The 15,910-nt window shown below is 37.7% G+C and overlaps 1 protein-coding gene across 4 annotated transcripts in view; it reads right to left on the reverse strand.

Moving 5' to 3' along the window:
* Positions 1–11,170, reverse strand: part of NR1H4 (nuclear receptor subfamily 1 group H member 4) — a 46,637-nt gene extending 35,467 nt beyond the window's left edge. For 2 of the 4 annotated variants that reach the window (XM_021687555.1, XM_021687554.1), the window contains exon 1: positions 11,092–11,170. In XM_021687555.1, coding sequence (XP_021543230.1) covers positions 11,092–11,170 — 79 coding nt within the window. Of the gene's footprint in view, positions 1–5,132; positions 5,399–11,091 lie in introns of those variants that run through there. The other 2 variants (XM_021687553.2, XM_021687552.1) reach the window with 1 other exon arrangement.
* Positions 11,171–15,910: the final 4,740 nt, after the last annotated feature.

Genomic DNA, 15,910 nt, shown 5'->3' on the forward strand with positions numbered 1-15,910 from the left:
TCATAAAACAGGGAATAATAGGTACCTCATTAGGTTGATGTGAGAATTAAACAAGATAATGCATGCCAAACACTTTGCTAAATGTTTGGCACACAAGGAGTGCCTGATAAATTATAGTTGTCATTAAAATAGTAATAATAATTATTATTCTACTGCCATTATTACAAAATGAGCCTTTTATCTATAAAACCTCTAGGTATTAGGAAACTATCAGGTTATGAAAATGCTTCTATTTCCTAGAAACACAATCTACTACTCTAGAAAATAAAAATATTTAAACTATGCAAAACACTAAAAAATTTAATAAACTAAATAAGATAGAGGAGAATATACACATGTGTCCAATTCTTCAAAGGATGGTCAGGCAACCCTAGACCGAAATTCCAACTCCACCTCCGATGAACAGCGGGACTTTGGGCAAATTACTGAAACCACTGATGAACCCCAGTTTTGATGGCAGCAAGCTTGGGATGAAAATATCTAGATCAAGGGTTATGCTGAGGATTGATTGAGGTAATACAGATTATTCCACAGTTTCTCATCTGAAACCCTTGGGGTCACACATGTTTTGGAATTCAGAATTGATTGCTTGTGTTTTAGAACAGACCACAGTGTTATTTCTCCCTGCGTGGTCTGGGACAGAACTCAGAGTCAAACACAGCAATCTTTTCCATGGTGAAATGTATAAATATTCATACGACACAGAATAAAGGCCATAAATATGCTCACATCCATACAGGTCGGGTTTTGCCACCAGAGAAGTTTGTGTCAAACTTTGGATAAAACGTTTAGTTTTTAGAGCTTTTGGAATTTAGAACTGTCAATTAGGGACTGTGGATCTACGCATCTATACATTTGCAGTGCCCCCCAAAGAGTTGTGGTTGTTATTATTGCTACTGCTACTATCAGCAAACTCTTAAAGACTCCCTCCTAGTGGCAGGCACTTGTATATTTTCAACTCTTTCTCTCAAAATCCTATGAGGTGGGTAACATTAGGATCCTCATTTACAAATGAGTAGCCTGAGGCACAGAGAAGTAAGGCAACTTTATTCCCACCTACCTAAATAGCTGAGATTTGGACCTTGATAGTCTGACTTCAAAGCCATGTGCTAAATCACTCCTCTCTGGGATAATTTCAGATGTGTGATGCTTGAAAGCATGATAGTACACGGTTTTCTCTTCCTCCCTCTGTACTTCAGTTGGTGAGTACCTTCAATGCCTCTGCTTACAGGTAAGCTGCTTACAGGTGTGCGAGGCTCCACATGATCCTACCTTTTCTTTTCCAGCCATTTCTCCTGTTTTGACTTCTCTGATCCTTGAATGTGCATTGCTGCCTCCAGACTCAGGACCTCCCTTCCCCACCCCGAGCTCTGCTGCTTCCTGAGCCTGGAACCTTCTGCAACACAGCCATTTGCTCACCGGGCTTCATCTCACTATTCTCCACTTATCTATCTCTAAATTTCCTTTTAATTATAGTTTCTCTTGGGAAGTCTTCCCTGACTCTAGGTCCCTGGGTGTTCTGAGTCTTGTTACATGGTACTTACCTATCCTCCCTGGGCTGCACTTTGCTCATCTCTAAAGAAAAGACTTCATGTTCGATGACCTTATAGTTCTCCTTTATATCTAAAATCTCCATAAGTATATGACTAATAGACTATGGACATGAGAATTCAGGGCTCTTCTATAATGGCAAAATGGAATATATGCATACCAAAAGTTTGTTGAAAAGAATGCTTTCTGCATTGATCCAGAAAAAGATTGTCGAAGCACAAAGTATACACTATCTGGGCAAAAATTAACTTCCTGTCCTTTATGCCTGACTTCTCCATATAAAACCAGCATTGAGTCAGTATTTCTGACAAAGTTTTGGCAATGGTGCCTCGTCTTATTACCACAGAATAGAAGAATATGAAAAGATGGTATGATTACAGCAAAAAGAAGAGAGAAAATATAAGCAAAATCCTAATCTATTTCATAATTAAATATGACTAAAATTTGTTGAGTGAATAGGTTTGAAAAGAACTGAAAAGCATTAAAAGCATTAGTTTCACTTACACTTATTGCTGAATTTTATCCTCCAACTGATCTTACCCCATCAATTACCTGTTCCCAGGTATTTGCTATCTGCTATCTACTATCTCATAAGGTAGTTCTGAGTATAGAATAAAGTAGTTGAGAAAAGGTTTTGATAAGTTGGATGTCAGAAAGACATGTTTGTTTCCTGAAGAGCCTAGCAAAATCCTGATTTTACTAGTTAACTGATAGTTAATTAGTAATTATTAACACTTGGTCTGTTTGGAAAACATAAGTTATAGGATACTTCTTTCAATTATAAATATATACTGAACACTTGCTATTTTCCAGACAGTGTGCTAGTCTCTGAGAATAAAATAGTGAACAAGACAGACAGAATACAGATACAAAAGGCCCCCCCAGTCATTCCCTATACAAGCGAGCACGTGTGTGTATGTGTGTGTGTGTGTGTGTGTGTGTGTGTAGAGATGTCAAGGGCTGGGACAAAAACAAGCAAACAGATACCAGAACTTTCTGATAGAGCATCAGATGTGGAATGGGAAGAGTAGATCAACTTTAAAATATGCTTTCTAAAAAGGTAAATTTATTTCTACTTCAATACAATTTAAAGGGAATAATAATATATGAATATATACCTATAAATTTGATTTATCAGTGCTTTTCTGGAATCAGTCTACCAAAAAGTGGGGGAATTTGGACTCCTTTATGACAGGTAATGCTCCCTGAGAGTTTAGGAAGAACTTTTTTTTTTTTTTGAGATTTATTTATTTATTTTAGACAGAGAGCGCAAGCAGGGGAGGGGCACAGGGAGAGGGAGAGGAAGAGAATCTCAAGCAGACTCCCCACTGAGCACAGAGCCCAATGCGGGGCTCAATCTTAGGACCCTGATATCATGACCTGAGCCAAAATCAAGAGTTGGACACTTAACCTATGAGCCATCCAGGCACTCCTAGGAAGAGCTTTTAAACAAGAACACATGAACAGACAGACACCTGGGGTGTCTGAGACCTCCTGCAAAGGAAAGCAAAATTCTTCTGAGTAGAGAGTCTCTAGCATTCAGTAGTTTCTCTAAAGGGATACCATCTAAGGGAACTTTCTGAGGTGAAAGAAATGTTCTGTACCACCGATATGGTAGCCACTAACCATATGAGAATATGGAACACTTGAAATGTGGCTAGTGATATTGAGAAACTGAGTTTTAAGTTTTATTTAATTTTAATAATTAAAATTAAAAATTACATAGCCACATGTGACTAGCGACTAGGAGTTTGTGATCAGAATCCCTGTGTACCCAAATGGGAGAATCAGGCTCATGTTGTAATGAAGGCACTTTGCCATGATCTCACAGTTTGTTCCTGATGAGCCTGGTAAGGGTTCACATTATATCCATTTTTTTACCCCTGACACAATGCTGACCATAGTGAATGTTTCATGATCTTCTGTCAGAATGTTTCATGAATGGAAAAATTGCCTTCTCTGCCTTCCTTTATTCCTAATCCATGGTTTCTTAACTAGATGATACGGCTTCATTTGTAAGCTGTTTGCCATTCCTGGCCTTTGTGACGTTGGCGCCTTTCCCTGGCTTACCAGCTGATCACCTCCTCTGTGAGGCCTGTCCTAGCTCCCCTTGGTTAATCTCGCCTACTCTCTGTCCACACCATTATTGTAGCACATAGAAGCATATACATTGTTTGGTTTGTTTATAGGCTTGTCCTCTACGCTAAACTTGAAGTGGTATGACACACTGGTTACGAGGGCCCTGCTGCATAGACAAATCTGGACTCAATCCACCTACAACTTGCTAGATGAATGAATTTGGCAACGATGTTGAACTTCTTTAAGCTTCTCTTCCTTCCTCTATAATGTGGAATAATACAGTACCTGGGTGAAATGTTGTAGTACAGATAAGCTAAGACAAAGAATATAAACTGCATTGTGCTGGACACAGAATAAACATTCAATGCATTTGATTTTATTGTTGTGGTTCGCCTGTGAGCTCTTTGGGGAATATATTAGGTTATATTCCCCCCCACCACCACCTTTTTTTTTTTCATTCCTGATGCCTTACACAAAGCCTGACACAGTGTGCTTAATAAATACCTGTTAAATGGAAACGATGGAAAAATTTGCTTCTCCTGCCTTCCAACTAATTTCCTAAATACAGTGTCAGTCACTTTTAAACAACATATTTAAATAAAACAGTATGCTGCTAAGTCTATAATCAAAAATTCAAAATTATAATTATTGTAAAAATGATTAGAGTTTCTCTTTTAAGTGAAAATATAAAACATAAGATTCTGTTTTGAAAAAATATTAAAATAGACAATATTATATTATATGGTCTATGTTTTAATTATAATCTATGTTTTACTTCAGAGAAAACAAATAGCCTAAGCCTAAAGCTGAACTCTTTACTCATCTGATTTTCCATTGATTTGGGAGAAATCTGCTATGAAACTAATTTAGTAAATCAGTGTTTCTCAATCTCTTTTTATTTTTCTCACCACAACCCATAGTTTGAAATACATCTTATATCATAATTCCTTTGTACACTTAAACATATGTAGGAGTTATTGAAACAAGATTTGAAATAACCCTTATCCTCACTTCTTGAAGTGTATTCTGACATTTCTACTCTACTTCTATTCTATTCTATTCTATTCTGTTCTATTCTGTTCTATTCTGTTCGTTTTCAGTGGTGGTCATAAGCCACAAATAGACTTCATGACCCACTAGGATCTGAGACATACCATTTTTAAAACACTGCATTAAGTAACGTACTTCAAAGTGCTTTTTCAAGTGTCTACAGGCATTAATGTTAGAACTGCCTAGTGTTTAACTTGAAAAAATCTTGCTAATTTCACATAATATTCAATGAACAATTTTAGGGAAAACATACTTAGATTTTATCTCAATGAGATACTCACCTGCCTCGAATCCTCAAAAATTACCCCACCCCAACTTCTCACCCCAGTCTCCCGGATCTGACTGAGACATCTTTGACAGAGATCTGTTGCTAAAATCTCAAACAAAAGCCCTCCACTTCCTCAGTCCAGTTGCAAAGGTTCGGCCAAGAGCCCCTGTGAATAGTGTCTTACCTTTATCAGGCTTCATGCTCATCATTTCCATGATAAATCCTGATGATGTGTGTCTATGGCAAGGACTACTTTGAATTGGATTTTCTAACCCCTGAAACTGCATTACCATTCTTAGCTTACTCACAGCAACTAAAAATGAGACTAGGTAAGGAGCAATAGAGGCCAGAGGTTGTACGGTTTACTGATTAACTTCATTACAGAGAAGAATATTTGTAAATGTTTATGAGAAAAGTCCTCAATGCCAAGTTGCTTAGTAAGCTGGAAACCAGTCTCTTAGCTAAATATTTTTGGGGAGCACTTTCCAGTTTTAGAACTTAATATGTAGAGTAGGTTTCTGTTCAGTGGCTCTAAAAGTGGATTTGGGGTCAAGTGACATGCTCTGTGTCTCGAAATTTGTTCCTATCAAAAGGCTACAGAATAATATAATTTTGGTAAGTCAGGAAGCATTAAAGCATAATGCTTAACAGTATAAGGCCAAATGATCTGGGTTTATATCCAATGTTAGTGGAATTCTGTCGCCTTCCTCCAAATTGGTATGTTGAACTTCTAACCCACAGACCTCAGCATGTGACATTATTTGGAGAAAGGGTTTTTATAGAGGCAATCAAGTTAAAACGAGGTCATGAGTGTGGTCTCTAATCCCATATAACTGGTGTCGTTATACAAATGGGAAATGTATACACTGAGACAGACAGACATAAAGAGAAGACAGTATGAAGAGATACAGGGAAAAGGCAGTCATCTACAAGCCAAGGAGAGGATCAGGAATAGACACTTCCCTCACAGCCTTCAGAAGGAATCAACCTGCTAACCTCTTGATTTTGGACTTCTAGCGTGAAGAACAGTGAAACAATCCATTTCTGTTCTTTAAGCCACCCAGTCTGATCCTTCATTACAGGCTCCTCAGCAAACTAATACAACGAGACTCCCTTGGTACTCACTAGCTCTGTGGACATGGACAAATTCCTGAACCATTTTCTTTCTCCATTTCCTCACCTGTAAAATGGGGCTGATAACCATACAGCCTCATAGAGTTACTAGGAGCGTTAAATAAGATAATGTTTATAAAATGCTTAGCACAGTGGGTGGCTACACACCATCATTACATTGATGTTATGATTATTTGGCTTTGGACTCAGGTTGTAGGGCGGCTTGCTTACTGAGTAGGAATAATTTCTGCAGCATAACCTGTGGATATCAAGCCTATGATTGTTGGTTATTTTTTGGAAGAAAGGACTTTAGAATAGGATTCAGTAGGCCCAGGGTTAAGCTCACACTTAATGCAACCAGACGTCCTGTATAACCTTAGGTCAGTCTCTCAGCTTCTGTGGGCCTCATTTGTCTACATCAACAGATGGTAAAACATAGATAATAATTCCTGCCCTACTTCCCTCATAGATGTGTTGTGAAGATAAAAACACAATAAATAAGCAGTTTGAAAGGCAAAAGTGATCTATATAAATGCAATCATCATTGCCAAGACATTTCTATAGCCTTCACACGTTTACAAGTGGTTCCATATGCATTACATCATTTGATCCTACTTGCTTCCTCTGAGGAAGGTATTATTTATGATGCCCTATCTTCTACTGTATTTTACAGACTCTACAAGGCAAAGCAGGACGCTAAGTGATTTGTCTAAAGTCACGCAATTAGTGAGGCATTAAGTTAGGACTTTAACCCAGGTCTTCTGACTCAAACCCCATGGTTGAAACACTTAGGGACACTTGCCCTCATTGCCACAAAAGAGGAAAAGAGTGATGGTCCATGGTTATGTCTCGGTTTGGATTGCCAAATTAAGATTTACAGTTTGCAAAGCTATTCTCAATCCTCAGTCTACTTCTGACCTCATTCTCTTCTCCTCACAACCCCAGAGCTATCATTGCCTTGGGAGGACCGTGGGTGGGAGAGCTACCCAGAGGATGTAAACCAGGGCAAACTATCTCTGAATCTTCTATCTTATTTTTTTAAAGATTTTATTTATTTATTTGACAGAGAGAGAGAGCACAAGCAGGGGGAGCAGCAGGCAGAGGGAGAGGGAGAAGCAGGCTCCCTGCTGATCAAGGAGCCCAATGTGGGGCTCAATTCCAGGACCCTGGGATCATGACCTGAGCCGAAGGCAGACGTTTAACTCACTGAGCCACCCAGGTGCCCCAATAAATCTTACTATTTTTTAAAAAAGAATTCTCTACTGACTTTCTCAATGGTCAAACAAATGGGCCTCTTGCCCTCAGAAACTGCTATACTAACAAGGAAATGAATAGGACAATTTAGCTGATCCAGGAAACTGTTGTTGCTGAGTGAAATTCACACAGGATATTCTCATAAGACTGACTGGACCCCTTTGCTTCTCTCTTAGTGATGCCCAACTGCCTCATGCTATTTTTTTTTCTAAAAATACATTTTTCCCCTGCCATTCTTTGCACTGAAATACTAGCCACTAGCCATATATGGCTACTTAAATTTAAATTAATTTAATTAAATGAGAATAAATTCCTCAGTTATGCTAGTTTTATTTTAAGTGTTTGATAGCCACATGTGGATAGTGGCTACTGCATTGGACAAAGTAGATCTAGAATATTTCATCATCATGGAAAGTTTTTTTTTTTTCTTTTTGAGCGCTGTGAATTGTGTAAGACTGATGAATCACAGACCTGTACCTCTGAAACAAATAATACATTATATGTTAAAAAAAATCATCATGGAAAGTTCTATTGGTCCTGTTGCATATGGTACTTGGGAGCAATGTGAATGACATGTCATTCATGGTATGTGGGAGCATCAGCTATGAACCCATGAGAAAAGGGAAGTCCCAGAGCAAATGCTTTTCTGAAAACTATCCTTGAGAAGAGAGTTGGTCAATAGACCCTGAGTGATGTAATCTCATTGGAAAGTCTTTCTCCACTGAGAAGGTGAAGTGTTCTCTTTGCCTTGTTCCTTAACCATCCAATTCTAATTGCTTATCCTGATTATATTCTGGATGCCACTTATTACCTATGGAACCTTAAGCATATTATTGAACATCTTTAAATCTCCGCTTTCTCACCAGTAAAAGGGGAATAATAATGATATGTACCTCATAGGAGTGTTGTGAGAATTAATCAATGACAGATAGTTATAGAGCACTTATGATGTGCCAGGCATTCTTCTGAGAACTTGATTAAATAAAGCAAGTCACTTGCATAAAGTTGAGGCGTTTGCCTAAGACCTCATACCTATAAATGACAAAGATGAACTTGAATTCAGGAAGTCTGCTAACAAATCTAAAATGTATTTAAGCATGATATCTGTCATGTAGAAAGCACTCAAGAAATAGTAGCTGTTACCATTATCACATTTTTTTTTATTCCTGAAGATGTATAAGTTTGCAACCTGGTTTTATAGTCAACCTTTCTCAGCCTAGTTATTCTGAACGTCCTTGAGATCTGTTTCTTAGCCTGCAAGGTTGAGAGCAAGACCCTGGATGGCAATGGGGTTGCCCACCAGCTGGTCACTTGTCTATAATTCTTCATCTCCCTCCATGCTTTTTCCAAACTATTCATGCCTTATCAAAAGAAGTAGTAGTCCATTTTGCCTTAAAAGAGGTCTCTGTCGATAGTTCTCTACATCCTACCATTTCTTAACTCCACTAACAAGGTTTACCAGATCTGAGATTCCTGGGAGAGCAGGATCTTGCCTGTCTTATTCCCTGCTTTATTCCAATGACCAGTATATAGTTGTTACTCAACGTTTGGGTAAAGACATGATAGCTATCCATATTCTCTACCATAAGCCTCACTCTCCTGGGCTGTAACAACATGATAGCTGTTATTCATTACACAGACCATTGGAAAAGAACTCCACTCTCCGCTAGTTGAGCCCATGGGTTAACACTTGCGAGTCTCTGGCATATCTCAAAAACCAGGAATGTGAGTTAGGCACTGCCAGTTACTCATCCATGGGCCACAGTGTTTTCCCTGGTGCTCTGCATCCTAAGCTTAGGGTGGGAAGCCCAAAGAATCCATCAGTGTCATCAGGACACAAAAGAAGATGGGGAGGAAGAATAAGGAAATTAAAATGCAAGGCTTCATCCACCCCTTTGGCATACCTTTAGCTCAAGTTTGTTAAGTAGAGTGAGGCTGAGGGCATGGGAGGAAAGAGATGTAATAAAAATGCTTAGAGCTAGCTCTAGAACTTAGTGCAGAAAAGGAAAATGTGTTCCAATGGCCACACCGGATATTAGTTTACCAGGAGAGAAGACCAGATGAAGATTTGAGGAAACTGCTCCAGCCAGGAATAACAGCTGTGCTTGCAGCTCATGCAGCTTGTACTTTCAGAAATCTTAATGACAGTGTTAGGAAACAAGATGAGAACGTGGTCTAGCAAAGGAGAGCTGAAGGAAAAGCAACACTGAAAGCATGAGTCACAGTGCTTCCTTAAGCAATCATTCCCAGATGCTTCTAACTTAACAGCACCCCCCAACTTTTTTCTATCTGCTCACATCTTTTTCACCTCATGTTTGATGAGGTCAGCCTTCAATCTAATGTGCTTGCTTAGAGATCTTACCATGTAATCATAAAATTTCAGTGAGGTTAAAAAATAATCTTAGGTGAAATTTTCCTTAGTCTATGATAGGCACTTACAGTTCTAATTATCCTGTGAGCTCTGATTAGTAGACAAAAATTATGAAGATGTCTGTGCACTGACTATTTTAAGGACTAATAGAAGGGTAGACCAGAAGCAAATGGTCAGGTAGCTGGATAGGGAGATAGGGCCCATTGGCCTTGAATGCACACACATGATGAAGAAAAGCCAAATGGAAGAAATAAGACAACAAGTATGTCTGAAAACTGGCATTTCATAAATAATTACTACTGCCTTTGGTCTCTCTGAGAGTTACTGATAAATATCTCTTTTTCCCCCTAAACTTTTTTTCTCCTTTCCTTTATTTATTACTTGATTCTTATTTATCAAATGCAAACTAGGGTTAATAAAATATGGTCACTGCCCTTAAATGCTCTTATACTGCATGGGGCAGGTAGATATGTAAACAGGCAATACAAATAAAGACCTCTCCTTGGAAATGACCCACTAAACCATTACACACTAAGATGCTAACGACTAGTAGGTAATAGCATAAGCTATTAATTAATCTCTTTCAAGGATGTCAGTAACCAAATAGGGGATCATGCCTTCAAACACTGAATTTTGTGGAGTTTGCATTTTCACTATCATAGTCTACCATGGTCCATGCATTAATGTAGAGTGGAAAACTGGGAGCATCTAAGTTTCCCAGCAGGGCTATTATACAGAAGAGAATTATTTTACAAGTGGCAGAAGGCTTCCCTACCTCATCCCAAATATTGCTGCTGTTCAGTCTTTGCTGATGTTCCCAAATGAAACTCTTTAAAATGACAGTTTTTTCATAAATGCATAAAGTGAAGCAATATATCATTTTATGGTATCATCTAGTTACAGATCTACTGAAAACAACTTAGAACAGTTTGTCCTCAATCCAATTTAAATGACTAATCATGACATTGTGCCATATATCCCCCAGCACAAGATGAATAGTGGAAACTATAATCTAAGTAACCTCAGCCTTTTATAGGTATAATATTAAACCATAAGAAGTATGATTTCATACTTTAGTACATGCTATAATAATATCAGAATTAGCCTGTACCAGGAATCCATTTCTACTCCCAGCTCTGTTAATTATCTAGCCTCGTGGCCTTGGACAAGTCACAAAGCTCTCAGTCTTACAGTCCTCATCTATAAAAAAAGAAGACTATTAGGTTCAATAAATCCAAGGTCTGATCTACCTCCAACCTTGCATAGTAGCTAATGTTTATTGAGTACTTAGAAGGAACAAAAACTTCTGCCAGGCTCTGTTGGATTCATCATCTAGGCTTTTTTCTCCTATATTTCCAAGTTGCACTTTGTTTTTACTTGTATTCAAATGAACCTGACAACTTACCAAATAAATTGTCAGAAAGAGAAAATTCTTCTGTGACAGGTAAGTGGGAGTGTTCGATGAGATTCATTCTTGATCCCATCCAAACTGTTCTATTTGAGAATGCCCCTTCGTTATGGTGGTCTTCAAAAAAAGAAAAAAAAATCTGAAAGACAAATAAATAAGTAGAGAGTTTGAGGAAGGGTTGGCAGTTTAGATAGTTGGTTAAGAGAGAGAGGGAAGGAGGGACGAAGCCTATTCACAAAATAGCAAATGGATCCCTTTGTAGATATTTTGCCATAACCTTTCTGTACATATCTGTTTTCAATATTTATCATTTTTACACCTCATCTGGACTCATAAATGTCCAGGATATGTGCTTTCAAAAGAGACACTCTCTAAAGTATCTGGGAAACACCATATGTTTTCATTTAAATTTCAGCACTTGAGAAATTTGGGCAAGATTTGATGATATTTTGGATATGTCTTTATTTCTTTTACAAATAGAAAAAATAGAAACAAATAGAAAGGCATTGATTAAAAATGGGAAAAATCGATGACTTATTATCTTAAGCCTTATTCCAAAGTTGAGCAGGTATTTACAAAGACACAAAAGTGATTTCAGACCACTTTCTGCTGGAATCTTCTTGAGTAGGCACTATGTCAGCAAATCAAAAATTCAGAAAGTGTTCTCTCAGATCTTAATTTTTGCTTTTTAGAGAAAATTTCAAGGGCTTGCATTTTCACTCTCAGGGTCTACCATGGTCTTATATTTATGTGGGCTAAAAAAACATTATGGTATAAAGAAAAATAATGGTAAATCTCACCAAAGTGTCTGAAGTTTCATCCTGAGGAAATGTCCAGAATGAATCCAAGAGCCCAAGAGAAGCAATGTCCACTTTTAGTTATATTTTTAGGTCTTCTTTTCCTCCTGCCTTCCTTCCTCCCAATATGTCTCCTACTTTCCTGAAGAGGTAATTTGAAAGGTCAAGTAATGAAAAGTTGTGCTATCAGAATCTCTTTTCCAAGTCTGTTTTCTGAGGATGATTTTCAAACCTTTTTATCTTGTCTCTACCAATAAATCATTTTGTCTACAAATAAATAACTATTTATATTTGCTATTCAGGAAGAGAATATAGGGCTTCTATTGGACAAATAAGTATTTCATTAGAATGTCCCTACTATTTGTGTCTTTATTTATTTCTCTTTCACTCAGCAGAATGTTCCAGTTCAAGCAGAAGTGAGTTTCAGATATACTGGGCTGCTGATAAGGTAGTCTACCATACTATGCTGCTGCATCCATTCCTTTATTCATGCTTTGAAAAAGCATTTATTGGGAACTTATTCTGCACTAGGCTCTGGGCTGGATCTTTGGAGATAAGACAGTAAAAGGAAAAAGAAGTGTCCATGACCAATGACATCAAGTTTAATGAAGAAGAGAGACATTAAAAAATAATCACGTGTATACACAGGTGATTACAGATTATCATGAATCTGTTGATGAAGCCTAAGATCAGGATGCTCTAACAGAGAGGTTTGGGTGTGAAAAGGAGTGAAAATAGGGAAGTAGCTGATGAAGGATGTAGTTTCAAGGGCAATTTCTAAAGATGGTCAAATCTAGGGTACATCTGAATTGAAGAGAAGACACCAGAGAGTGGGTGGTTGAAGGGGCAAGAAAGAGAGAGAACCTTCTGCTACAGGATACAAACCATGCCCACTGTGGGAATGCAGACAAATCTGGGTCCATCTAGTGAACCAATGGCATGCCCCTACCAGAATCTATTCCCCAGGAAGCCAAGGGGCCTGTTGGGAAAAAACCCATTCTAAAGTCAGGTGGAGCCAAAAACCATGACCTTCACCCTAAAGCAAAATTAAATCTTTGAAAATTTGTAATTCTCACTGTAGTACATCGTTTGGCCAACTCATACTGGATTCAAAAGGCTTTCCTGCCACCATAAGGTGAGAGGGAAGGCGATAAATAAAAATGAAATCTAGAAGCATTGATGTATAAAGTAGAGGTAGACACTTCCAACAGAATACTTCCAACAAGTAGGAGAGAGGACTCATTTCAACGCCACCCTCGTGCTCACACAACTCTGCCACATATCACAGTGGAACTTTGACCCCAAGAGGACCAGGGCCTTGTTGGGGGCAATTGTGTAATAGTAGCAGCACGCTGGGTATCACCATAACCCTCGGAGAAGCAGAGGAATCGTGACCACTGGTCGGGCGCTGTTCTCACTCATGGACACAAAAGGTAATGGAAGCACCAGCCAGAACAAATCTGATCATGAACAAACATGAGGAGACCCTAAGGCACTTCTGAAATACTTCGACTTTGACAGAAAAGCTAAAGGACCTGAGGAATAAACCAGTGAAAGTTGAGTTGTTACTGTTAATGAGACTTCATTCATACTCACAAGCTAGTTGCAGACTAGGGAAATTCAACGTTCAATACGTGTACATGAATTATACAGGCATATATTCACTGTGTATATATTAATATATCAATTATGTATTATAATTGTGTATACATGTCTGCATATTGTATAATAAATGGGTTGAAAAGCCTCCCCAAAATTCAGACAACTACTATTCTAGATAGAGTTCCTCCTCTGGAATAGGAAATTCCACAGTTTACCATAATAATAATTTCCAGGAACCCACAATGTACAGAGTCAGGAATTTTTCCTAATATTCAATCCAAATGTATACTCTGTGATATAAGATCCATATCCTTTGGTCTTTAAGAAAAAAAAATAGGAGATTTTGGTAGTTTGACTCTTCCTTTGGGTTTCCTTCTGTGCTAACTTTTTCTAACATTTGTCTTTTTTAATCTTTAGTCATGTTCATCAAGCTTCCTCATACTTCCATACCATATGATAGCTCTGCAATATTTTCCGTGCATACTCATCTTCATTTTGGATTCTTATATTTTCCTTTATATGTTCATATAAACTTGGTACCTTTAGTTTAAGTGCCTGGCACATAATAGGCCCTCAAGAAATGTTGGCTCAATTAAATAATCTGTATTAATTATTTTTCTGCTTAGTTCTGCCCAATTCCCTGCCATTTGGCATGCTTTTCCTAGAAGTGGCACAAGATAAGGATATGATTCTCCTATTAGCACATAATTTATCAATCTCTCACCCAAAGCCCAATTCCTCTAATTCTGTAGCATTTGGGTTATTACCCCTGGCTGAAGATCTATTATGTGGGTGCCCCTGATTAGCTAACAAGAAAGCCTTCCAGAATCCAGAATCCATGGCAGAGTCTGCTCAAACCAGGTTTGATGGATTTATGATTCCTGAAGGGGCTTAAAGAAAAGGAAACTCTTTAATTTTTGAAATGGTAATGTAAGCACATGGTAAGCAAATCAAACAGTACACTGAAAAATAAGTCTTCCTTCCAGCTCTGTTACCCATTTCCCTTACCAAAATACAACTACAATGGCCAATTCCTTGTGTATCCTTCCGATACTATACCCATTCTTAGCATAAAGGGCCTTTAAACACCGTACGTTAAACCAGGGTTTGGCAACCTATTGCCTTCAGGCCAAAGCTGGCTACCCACTTGTTTTTGTGTAGCCTGAAAGCTAATAATGGTTTTACACTTCAGAATGGTAGAAAAAATCAAAAGAAGTATACTTCACTACACGTGAAAATTACATGAAATTCAAAAGTAAGTGTTCGTAAAATGTAATTGGCACACAGCCACACCCATTTGTTTATGGAATATCTATGGCTTTTCTCCTCCAACAATGGCAGAGGTGGGTAGTTGGAATACACAATATATGGCCCAAAAAGCCAAAAACATTTACTATCTAGCCCTTTGCAGAAAAAGTTTGTTAACCCTGCCTTCAACGAATAACAGAAGAAAAATGTTTAACTAAGTAATATTATAGGCAAACTATGAATAAATGTAATGATTGCCTTGGGAGTGTAAACCCACTAATACACATCTCATAATAGTAAGATCTTTACCTCTTAGCAGCTCCTTAATGGGATTGGTGAGTTTAGCCTTATTTGGCTTGTCATTTAATGAGCACCTACCATGTCCCAAGTATTTAACAAGTGTTTCCATATATATTATTTCTTTAATTAGGGTTACTTCTATGTCCTCCTTTCTCCAATATTCTTCACCCCCTTGTTGGGGGAAGAACTGCAAGGGAAGACTAACTCCCAGGAGACCCCACACCTTAGTTCTGGAGGCTTTTTTTTCCCCCTCAAATCCTCCCTTCCATATAAGGAGTCATTTTATAGGTTGAGAATAAGCAATGGGTATTCTTTATACCAGTGGTCTTTGAATAGTTTTGTTCATTTACTCCCCACAAAAAGTTTGAAAAACAATGTACTCCATCAACACATTTTTGGGTTTATAGCTGTAGTTTTTCACTTTAAAAATTTGCAAAAAAATTAACTTCTGACATATAAAAATTGACATTTTTACATGCTGTTACATTACTCTTAAATCTATTCAATTACTCTTCAATGTACTCTTAAATACCACAGCAACTTAATAGCCTCCCTCATCCTTCAAAGAAATACCAAAAAAATGTTCTTTAACACCTGGAAAAAATTTTATCATTCCTATTCCTCTGTGAGTTCACATTTCATTCCACGTCACTGCAGAAGTTTACTCTGATATAGCATATTTTATTACTTGAATGTCTGTTATTGATCATCATATCATACTTTTCTACAACAAAAACATGCACATAAATTTGGATTTTAAAAAACATCTAGTGAGCTTAAGATTTTTAATATTTAAATAAAAAATATTCTGGATTGAGTGTATTACTACTTATTATCAGTATCCATTTCATCAAAACTATACATTGCCC

The sequence above is a fragment of the Neomonachus schauinslandi genome, chromosome 5 (genome assembly GCF_002201575.2).
Source record: "Neomonachus schauinslandi chromosome 5, ASM220157v2, whole genome shotgun sequence".
Lineage (NCBI taxonomy): Eukaryota > Metazoa > Chordata > Mammalia > Carnivora > Phocidae > Neomonachus > Neomonachus schauinslandi.